The 10,950-nt window shown below is 36.9% G+C and overlaps 1 protein-coding gene across 1 annotated transcript; it reads right to left on the minus strand.

The window, feature by feature from the left end:
* Positions 1–2,576: 2,576 nt before the first annotated feature.
* Positions 2,577–9,734, minus strand: LOC135715083 (uncharacterized). The gene is made up of 10 exons (XM_065238496.1): positions 9,683–9,734; positions 8,652–9,587; positions 6,256–6,422; positions 5,607–5,761; positions 4,783–4,885; positions 4,394–4,726; positions 3,531–3,645; positions 3,223–3,347; positions 3,054–3,164; positions 2,577–2,810 (listed from the first exon to the last, which is right to left on the minus strand). Exons 1-10 carry the CDS (start codon positions 9,732–9,734, stop codon positions 2,577–2,579), a joined length of 2,331 nt encoding a protein of 776 aa, XP_065094568.1.
* Positions 9,735–10,950: the final 1,216 nt, after the last annotated feature.

Genomic DNA, 10,950 nt, shown 5'->3' on the forward strand with positions numbered 1-10,950 from the left:
TTTGTGATACGGAATTTTCACTGAACATAAGCCGCGAATTTACGAATTTCACCACTCCCAACTGCGAAACACGTTCAGAAGCACTTTTGGTACACTTTCGATCAATTTCTTTCGAAAACACAAAAAAAGTTGCAAGCGAGCCAACATCAATACCCGAGTCAACACCGATTGTGCCGAACTCTTTCACGCACCTTGCAGCGCGTAAATATACTGAAATTAAAAATTATCACTCGCGATGCCACTAATTTCTGGTCCGGGAGAAAATCAAATAACGCAGATTGCGACATCTCTTCTGATGCTCGCAAACATGTTGAATGACGTTTTCTTTCTCTATTCTAAAACTTCCCGGAAAGCGTGCAACAATTTTCTTGTTGCGCAACATTTTTCAGGTCGTAAAACATTTTTCTTGGTGCGCAACATTTTTCAGGACGTGCAACATTTTTCTTGTCGCGCAACATTTCTCATGTCGTGCAACATTTTTCATGTCGTGCAACATTTTTCTTGTCGTGCAACATTTTTTATGTCGTGCAACATTTTCCATATCATGCAACATTATTCATTTCGTGCAACATTTTCCATATCATACAACATTTTTCATGTCACAACATTTCTCGTATCACGCAACATTTTCGTGTCTTACAAAATTTTTCGTGTCGCGCAACATTTTTCATGTCGTGCAACATTTTTCATGTCATGCAACATTTTTCATGTCATGCAACATTTTTAGTGTCGCGCAACATTTTTCATGTCGTGCAATATTTTTCATGTCGTGCAACAATTTTCTTGTTGCGCAACATTTTTCAGGTCGTAAAACATTTTTCTTGTTGCGCAACATTTTTCAGGACGTGCAACATTTTTCTTGTCGTGCAACATTTTTCATGTCGTGCAACATTTTTCTTGTCGTGCAACATTTTTCATGTAGTGCAACATTTTTCATGTCATGCAAAATTTTTCGTCTCGCGCAACATTTTTCATGTCTTGTTGCGCAACATTTTTCTTGTTGCGCAACATTTTTCAGGTCGTGCAAAATTTTTCATGTCGTGCAACATTTTTCTTGCTGCGCAACATTTTTCGTGTTGCGCAACAGTTTTCATGTCGCGCAACATTTTCCATATCGTGCAACATTTTCGATGTCGTGCAACATTTTTGATGTCGTGCAACATTTTTGATGTCGTGCAACATTTTTCATGTCATGCAAAAATTTTCATGTCGTGCATCATTTTTCGTGTTGCGCAACATTTTTCATGTCGTGCAACATTCTTCATGTTACGCAACATTTTTCAGGTCGTTCAAAATATTTCATACTCGCAACATTTTTCATGTCGTGCAGCATTTTTCGTGTCGCGCAACAATTTGCATGTCGTGCAACATTTTTATGTCGTGCAACATTTTTCGTGTCGTGCAACATTTTCCATGTCTTGTAACATTTTACATGTGGTGTAAAGGTACCAAAAATGCAAAAAAAATCGAAGCACGCTATACTTTTGATAGCCCCTCGGCTTAATCTTCGGACCCCCCGTCTTCCCAACCATCTTCTTAAAGTGAGGAATACGTATGCCAAGTTTGGTAGAAATCGGTCCATGCGTTCCAGAGTTATGCTGGAACATACATACAAACATACAAACATATCAACATACAAACATACAAACATACAAACATACATCCACTTTTATATATATAGAAGAAGAAGATAGAAGATAGAAGATAGATTTTTTCTCAACAGATGGCACCAACTCCGTTTTTATGAAACGCGGACCCAGTGAGGAAAATCAACTAATATTTTTCTCGCATATACACGGTAAGAAAAAGTCCCAACGGCCAGTTCACCTACTTACCTACTTTTGACTAGTTTGTCTCCTTTTCTCCTACTAAACGGACAAGCAAAACCACCCAACAGGGGTAGTAAAGTGTGGGAACTCAACGTTGAGTATAATCATATTTACCTACTGTTGGGTCCAACTGGTTAAAAAGCCAGTGGAAAATTCCATCATCATCTTCCAAAGGCACCCTTTTCAGGGCCACCAACATTTTCCAAAAGAGTTAATTTTCTGAACAACTAAAATTCATATCAAAAGGATCTTTTCAGGGCAATCATAGAGAACCCCACTAAAATTCCTATTCCTACACAAAACACAAGCTCTTGCTGCAGTTAACAAAAATATGTATTATATCATACCACGTAGTCCTACGTCATCATTGCGTACAACCCCATTGGGCTGTCCCTTCTAACCGTGTACACGCTCGTACAATGTTACTCAAAAGTGAGTAAAAAACTACTCTCTTTCGGTAAAAGTGGAACTACTCTAAAGTGAGTAAACCTATGGTTACTCACTTTTGAGTAATACAAGCATTTGTCAAAATCAGAGTAACTTTTACTCAGATTTTGATTGCGCCAAATAAGCCCAACTGAGTGAATGTTACTCACTTTTCGTAAAATTTGCCAATTTTCAATTTGAGTAAGATTTGGTGAGAGTTGGTGGTTGGAGTTGGTGGTTGGAGTTGGTGGTTGAGAAAAATATAAAAAATAAAACAAACAATTTTAATAAACGGTTACAAGATAAATCTACACATAAAAATTAAATGTTATCAGCATCTTCAGCATGTGCAGCTTCTTTGAATGCTGCGACAAGGCAGTTAACCGACGATCTTGAGCTATGACTCAAAGTTTTATACAGGACGCATTCAAAAAAATCCATTATCATGGCAAGCTGAGTGGGCACACGGAGTCCAAAAACTTTGAACACCTTGAAAAAAATATCGATTGCGTGAATAGCGTTCGGGACTTCAATAAAAACGTGTCGATTTAGGCTCTGAACCATTTGGTGGATTATTTTAACTTTTGGTTAAAATTTGACAGATGGAAAGTTATCGATTAACCCTGCTATCCGAGCGTGGTTATTTCTGACAGACAAGAAGTTAAATTTTGACGACCGTGGCTCGAAAACCGGTCGATCGACAGCACGGGGATTTTCGAACATAAGAAATAACTTTCGAAATGTCACTTTTAACTACGAGTTAAATTTAACTCGGCAAATGGTTCACAGCCTTACAACCACAAATAGCGGTCCAATTTTATATGGTTCTGAAATGCATGCAATGTGCGGTTGATCCTGGATAAGTGACGACATATGCTCGATAAGATCAGCGTTGGCGTTGTTTATGGGCTAAAATCAATGTTTATTTGTTATATTGTGACGGAATACGAACTATTTGTTTGTTTACTTTTATCCACTGAATGAATGGTGACGCCAACTGCTCTTCGGAGATCGCTAATGCCCCATCCACCTTTCTACGTTGTCCACGTACCGGCATTTTATGGAGCATCCGTAGGAAACCTCTGATGTATTCTGTAATTACAATAAAAGAAGGTCATAAGTTTTCATTTGTAGCCTAATAGTACGTTGATATCATGTAATATAAGCTAATTTGATATCAAATGTCATATATGTATGTTTTTTTGTGACAATTTGTCTTATATGAGTGCTCATTGCAATTTAGTATTTCACTATATAGTAATTTAGCATAATTACCATCCTCAACTTGCGTGAACTTGTTAGTTGAATACAGCAGGCATTTAGATAAAACTCCCTGATAGTCCGTGTTAACCTCCGATGACGGAAAGAGCAGCTTGAACGATTTATGAATCTGAGAAAAAAAAAATATACATATGTTGCAATTTTGGAGAAAAATAACACAAAGATTTTAAAGCAAACTAATTTTCGCTAAACCTTTCTAATGCATTAGGAGAAAAATACAGTTTTTCCCGGACAAAAATGACACCAATGCACTAGGAAGGTTAAAGAATTTACGTTATACATATAGCCTATTTTTAAATAGGGAAAGCTACAGTACTTCTTTAGCTATTATCGTCAAGGGAGTAAGCGAGCATCCGTTAAGTACGAGGAAAAGGGGGTTTGCAAACGGTTGACAAGGAGGGGTAGGGGCTGATTATCTCTAAATTTTGCAAAACGTAGTTAGTGCATCTGCCTAAAAAAGTCTTCATTTTTTTTTAGCAAAACAACGCTCTGGAATATGATGCATGCCAAAACAAAACAGTGCTTAAAAACTTTAAAAAAAAAGTGCCGAAGCCGTCATTTCCTCTAATAAAAGTGAAAACGATTTTATAGTGAATGTTATACCCCGTACATACTATAGCAGATATTACGTATAAGCTGTCTTGCTATGAGCACTCATACATAGGATTTCCAGTGAAAATTAGTTTTATGAGTAATTATTGCAAGACAGGCTTATTACGTAATATAAGCTATAGTCTGAACGGCAAGCTGCACAGGGTATTACGAAAAATCTAAAAAAAACCATTCTCTAGCTAATAAATCATCACACTAAAGCTTCATGTTAGCATTCCCAACCAACTCTAAAAAAAGGTTATTACCACATATCCATTGTAGGCTTGAAGATGCGGGAACATTTGTATTATTTCAGTAATGCTTTTTTTCTCATTGAGCATGAGCTTTAATAATGGGAAGCACTTCTCCATTTCAGCACAAATTCTCTTTTTCTCGGATTTTGTTGGTTCTACTGTACGCAGGATTTCAGCTTTATTCAAAAGCTCGGTTGGAATAAATGCCTCGACAGTATTAGTTACTGATCGCTTATACTTGTGCATGTCTGATGGTAGCATTTTAATGCAGTTTCGAATACGGTGGTATACCAGACCGCTGTGTTTCCCTTTTTCCAATCCATTATTTCGCCAGAAAAAAATCCACTGCAAAATATTATAAGTTAAGCATTAAACATTAATCAACCCATTTAAACATTTACTGCATCAGGAGCTCCTTGAGGCCTTTCATTAGTACATTGAAGCTGTGGGAATAGCTCAACAATGTCGTTTGACAATTTCTCTTGCTCGTCTGTAGATGGATATCTGTAATGAAATTAATATAATAAAATCATGAAACATAAACAGGTTAATTAACTTTTGTGGAAAATCGTGTACAGTCGACTCTCCATATCTCGATGTTCTATACATCGGTGTGCGATTCATTTTTCTATGTTTCGATGCTTATCTAGCTAAACATGTAAGGAGAAATTATTCAAAACATATCGAGCAAGAGAAAAGTCGAATTGGGGAGATAGTAATGCTTGTAAAAAGTTACATTGAAAATCAACAAGTTATAGAATATTAACTAAGGGTGAATGAACAGTTACTGTATTAGAGTTTAAAATATTGTAGTGTTTAACCTTCTTTTATAATGAAATTTTCATTAATAATTTAGAGTAAGTAGTATTTTTTTTTTCTTTTGTTTTGTTTTTTCCGTCGATCTTGTTTTCCGTGCTGAGCACCAATGCTACCGACGTGCCAGGAAGGCAGCTTCCACACCTGGACTCTACCTATCGACCCATCAACTCATGAACCGGGGACCAACGGCTTTACTTCCCATCCGAAGGAAGGCGTGATCAGAGATGTTATGCCTCAGAACATCCCGGCGGCGCCGACTGGGATTGAACCCAGGCCTGCTGGGGTGAGAGGTAATCACGCTTACCACTACACCACCGGCGCCGTTGGAGTAGAGTAAGTAGTACGCGTTGTTCATAATTTGCACAGTATCCTATGTTACATTATGCAAACAAAATGTATCACTTACTTTTGACCGTCTTGGATCCTTTTTACGTGAAATTGACATGCTATCCTTGTAAGGAAGTTGAGATCATTTTTGTCAGGTACGTTTCCTTGATCCAGCACCGGTAGCAATACATTCAGACTGAACTTTTTATCCGCTTCAAACAATTCTCGACAAATCTGTAGAGTTAAAATTAAGTAAATTAGAAGAAAAACGCAATACAGACTGAAGAGTTATAACATGTTATAACGGTTGTCAAATAATTGTAACACAGAAACCAACATCAAGATAGCGCTATAACATGTTATAACTCTGTAGTCTGAACGTACTATTATATAATATATATTTTAATTGAATATATCTAGCGTTCTGAACTATAAGGGCCTAACTGCAATGATCGATTCTCTTCATCGATTTTCCCTTCGCATTTCCACAGTTTGTGAACTAAATTTTTGAAATTATTACGATACAGTGTAGTGAAAGGTTGTATTAGTTAGCAAAAGCAACATCATAATTAAAAAAAAGAGAAAATCTAAGAAGAGAATCGATCATGGCACTTAGTTCCTTATGATTCTGAACGCTAGATGTGTTGAGTATGGATTTATTCAAATTGGGGGGTAAGGTAAATTGCCTCTGAAATTATGAAAACACTTGTATAGACCAAAGATTTTACCTGTTTTGTTGATTGTGGTGGTTCATTCTCTTCTTGGCCGTGGCTGAAAGCTTTCAGGTTTTCAATTATCTTCAGGATCACAATTCGAGGTCCTTTCTCTGCGATGCCGATGTCAATCAAATCATTGTATTCTAGAAGCATCAACGATGTATCGTTGATTTTGTGTACTATGAAATATAATAAAAAATGTATGATGACCTTAAATATTTATAGAAAGTACCCCCCTGTAAAAAATACCATTAGGCTGATGCAAATATTATTTTCATTTTACGTCTGGTAACACTCACGTAGGTCGAAAAAAAAGGACAATTTTTTAAATAAATAATAACAGTATCCCCCGCTAATCCGACAAAATTGTGGCCAGATTATCAGGGTTGACCCCGTTAATCCGACTGTCAAACCTGGAAATACTCAGAGGGAGAGATGGGCGGAGAAAACCAAATACAATTTGGCAGCCTCGTCGGTAGCACGGTTTTGTATGTGAATTATCTTCGGATTGCCGGGATTCTGATTAACGAGTGTTGGATTAGCGGGTGATACTGTACATAAAAAATCACGTAGTTTTAGCGCAGAGCCAGCGAAGATTTTGAAAATGGCTGAGAGTAGTGTTTCAGTGACAATGTTTTACAGTGAAAAATACTCAAAGTGTTATGTTTATTTGTCTGCGTAACAACCTTCTTATATTATAAGTTTCCCATTTACCATAGAAACATTGTGGTTGTCACTTAACGAGTATAGATGAAGTAATTTTTTTTTCTTATTATTTTTTATTCAAAAGAGTTTGATTGTACAGAAAAATTAATATATATCTTGATTTCGAATGGTGTTTTAACTAAATAACAAAACTTAACTAAATACTTAACTATTCATCATATACTTCAAACTAATAAAACTTGCATTATCATTTGGGAGCTGCCACAAACTATAAGTCTTTCTGGTAAATAGCTTTTCAGTCGATATACGAACTATCTTACCTGTATGTTGAACATTATAACTGTTATATGTTTCATAAAATGCAACACATTTCAACTCTTCAATTAGATATACAATAGTTTCATTACCTGCTACTATCAGTTTCGTCACTCCATAAAATATTTCTCCACACAATTGATATTTAATTATTAATCCTGGACGGACGCTGGTACCATTGATTTTCATGTGTTTGATTGATTTGATTTGATCCGGAAAATCAAAAAGTAACACAGTATATTCTGAGGTCTGTTTTTGAATGTCTGTAGAGGACAGTATAATGATATCATTCAATACGTAAGTATGATTTAATATGGCATGAACTTGTTTTAGATTCAATCGTTTGGTTAAACTGAAAGATAAATTTACAAAATTATTGCATGTCTTTGTCTGTCGCTTAGTCTCTTTGAATTTGGCCTCATACAACATGCAAGAAAAGTTAACCACAGGACCCTCACTGCGAATTATTGAAGGATAATGAACAAGATGATGCATTTTATTGATAAAATTAACCAAAGGAAAGCAAATTCTGAAGAGTTGATGGAAGTTTTGTATTTCCTGTTCTAGGGTGCAAATCTGTGCATGGTTGAGTTTATTTGAAAATACAAAAAAAGTTATTTTTAGTAACGAGCCTACTAAACAAACATAATTTGTATTACTTGAAAGAGCCCTGCTAAACAAAAATGGAAACGCTCTCAGAAATGTCCATGTCTGAGAAGCAGACTGAGAAATTTTATACCCTGGTGGCTTCAAACTCTTTGCTGTAAAATTTGGAGAGGGTTTGTCTCGAGACTCAGCGATTCCATAATTAAATGCAATAATTACTCTGTTAACCTCATCTACCGAAATATGTTTTTTATTATTTACGACATCGTTAAGAATTAACTTGATCACCATGGGTACTACACCCTCGAGGATATCGTGCATTGGGTCTAAAGTGTTATTAGTCGCAATGTTAAAATACTTAAGCTCGTGAAGCGCGCAGTCACCCACAATGCCTAACTCCGATGGTAACTTCGATTTATTCTGAATAGCCTGCAAATCTAATTGAATACTTTCTGGTGTTCTCATAGGAAATGAATCTCCAGATCTTCCCTGGTGTAGTGCATTTCGCGGCATGTAGCACATACGGCAGAACCTCGCTTGGGGTCCCATAAGGCAGAAAATATCGTGAATGGCTAGCGTGTCACCAACCACATGGACTAGGATGGCACGCAAAACGAAGTTCTCACCATTACCAACTTTAATGTTAACACCAGAGTCTGACTCTAGTTGGGAAAGATCTGTTATTAAAGGGCGGAGAACTTGCTCGTAACCATATTTTTTCAAATCTTTTGCGCAAACGGTAAGTGTTAAATAAATGTTCACAACTGAGTCGAGGTTCTCAACTTTGAAGCTGAAAATTGTCATTTTCTTAACTCCTTTACGAGACCCTAAAGGATTCTGATGCTCAACATCATCAAGATGTAAAGAAAGCCTCAAAGCATTGGGATGGGCTTTGAGAAATGGATGGTGCTGGAACCGAGAACCATCTTTGAATCCACGCAGAAATCCTTCCTCAGATTTTTCATTTGAAACCATCTCTCTTGCACGTTGGTTTTGCATGATGAGCGCCAACGTATCCTTGATAGGAACATAGTGAGCAACGTTCTTGGCTATCTTGGTTTTCCTGATGATTTGTACAGGACGACGACGACGGTGATCTCCAGTTTTCGGAGGATTTTGAGTTGTGGTGGTTATTCTGCTTCGGCCCAAAATCACTTCCCTCGCAAGTGGGATGGCATACTTAGCAATCTTGGACAGGTGGGCCAGATTGTCTTGCGGGGTACGAACATCCGAAAAAACACTTTTTGGGGACATGTTGTTCACCGTATTCACAGCATGAATGTCGTCATACGGAATAAATTTCAATCTCAGGAATGCCTTGAAGATTCCCATAAAATATAGCTCGTATTGCCCAAGAAGCTGAGATGCAGCTTCAACAAATTCTTGAATTTTAGTTTCGGGAACAGAAACATCGCAACGCATTTTGGTGATGAAACTGTTGACGGTTCCGGCTAGTTGTTCGACGTTTATGGGACTTTTAAAAAACATTTCGTACGAAATTTTAGAATAATCTGGTTGCAAGCCAGCTTCTTCTGAAGCATGCGAGCCAGGCCCGATGGATTCTACTCCCACATGAACATTTCGTTCTTTTCCCCCTTCCGATGCCGGAGGATGGTTCTTTATTATGTGCCGCTTTAATGTTTTGAACCGGGTGTATAAACACCCACATTCGGAGCATTTAAACGGAATATCAGCAGCATTGCTGGTATTCAAATTATGCAAATGTTGATAGTGGGATTTCAGTTCTCCCACATATCCTGGAACAAATATTTGACACGCGGGGAGGTGGCAGCGAAAACCTTGTAAAGATTTAATGAACTGCATTTCTGTTTAAATGTTTAATTTTCGTTACCTTTCAATTTGCGGAACGAATCCGAATCCACCACTGCAGCTACTTGCTCCATTCTTTTTTTTATCAATTTCTTTCTTCAAGCTTTGAAAATGTTTAATTGATCACTTTTGTCACCACGTATTTGACAGACGCATGGTGAGTAACATTTATACAGCATTGCTCAAAAGTGAGTAAACATTGATTTTAGGCAAACAGAGTAGTAGGTACTCACTTTGCTAAATCAATGTTACTCACTTTTTGACATTTTGCACAAAAATACCAAACTGAGTAGAAGTTACTCACTTTTGAGTAACATTGTACGAGCGTGTAGGTTCTAAAACTGGATTGGGCCCATTGCTAAAAATCTGCAATTTATCATATATCTAGACGAAAGCGTCATTTGGTCGGTACTAATGGAAAATTTAGTCGATGGCATTACATCCATTTCCCGTAGATAACATTTTTTGTCAACAGACGACGCTTCACCTTCAGAAAGCGACAGCTGTTGTGTATTTGCAGTATTTCATGCTCAAATTCGCATGTGATTCGTGAAAACTCAATTTTCAAACATTACACCAAATTTCAATCGCTGAAAATCAGCAAAATTTAGCTTGATGAAAGATCAATCAATTAATCGATTAACGAACCGAAAAGTAAAATATTTATAATCATCACCGATCGTTTCAAACATGTGCTGCACTCTCATTGGTGGAAAAATGACAGCACACAGCAAAAAAAAAATGTAATATCGATCAACGTAATTCAAGCTGATGTATGAAATAATGCTGTAATAGCAAAAAGCAGATACAATATTACATCAATGGATGTAATTTTGTTCGCAAAATCGATGTACATCGTACAATGTGATATTACACAACCGATGGATTGACCTGGTTGCAGCAGTTTCGATGTAATATTCAACAACTTTTTTTGCTGTGCACGGTGAACAAAAAATAATCGATTAAGCCTGGCACGCAGCTGAAAAGTAATGACGTTTTTATGTGCTACCGGATAGGACACGGAATGCAAAAAAAAATTACTTTTCCTCAGCATTTCTTGACCCAGTACGCAGTTCAAAAGAAATCGGTAAAGGAAAGATCGATTACATTAGTATCGTGATCGACATGAAGGTGGCGCATTCTGAATGCAATTTCACTTTCCTTGCGGAATAATGGTCTGATCAATTGGTTCTTTAAGGGTATTGAGGTAAATGCATATTCGTAATCTGCATTAAAAATGGAACCCAAACCCAAAATTTCATCAATTTAGGTACACTGGAACTATTTTAA

Source organism: Ochlerotatus camptorhynchus, unplaced genomic scaffold (assembly GCF_037179485.1).
Source record: "Ochlerotatus camptorhynchus isolate MF236.1 unplaced genomic scaffold, CSIRO-AGI_Acam_v1.1 ptg000799l, whole genome shotgun sequence".
Taxonomy (NCBI): domain Eukaryota; kingdom Metazoa; phylum Arthropoda; class Insecta; order Diptera; family Culicidae; genus Ochlerotatus; species Ochlerotatus camptorhynchus.

Bases quoted from the DNA above. Each gene is read 5' to 3' on its own strand.
- LOC135715083 (XM_065238496.1), bottom strand. From the start codon at position 9,734: ATGGAGCAAGTAGCTGCAGTGGTGGATTCGGATTCGTTCCGCAAATTG. The intron at 5,762-6,255 runs GTAAAATCTTTG...TTAACTCTACAG, and splicing joins CACCACAATCAACAAAACAG to ATTTGTCGAGAATTGTTTGA. The intron at 4,886-5,606 runs GTAAGTGATACA...ATTTCATTACAG, and splicing joins AGGATCCAAGACGGTCAAAA to ATATCCATCTACAGACGAGC.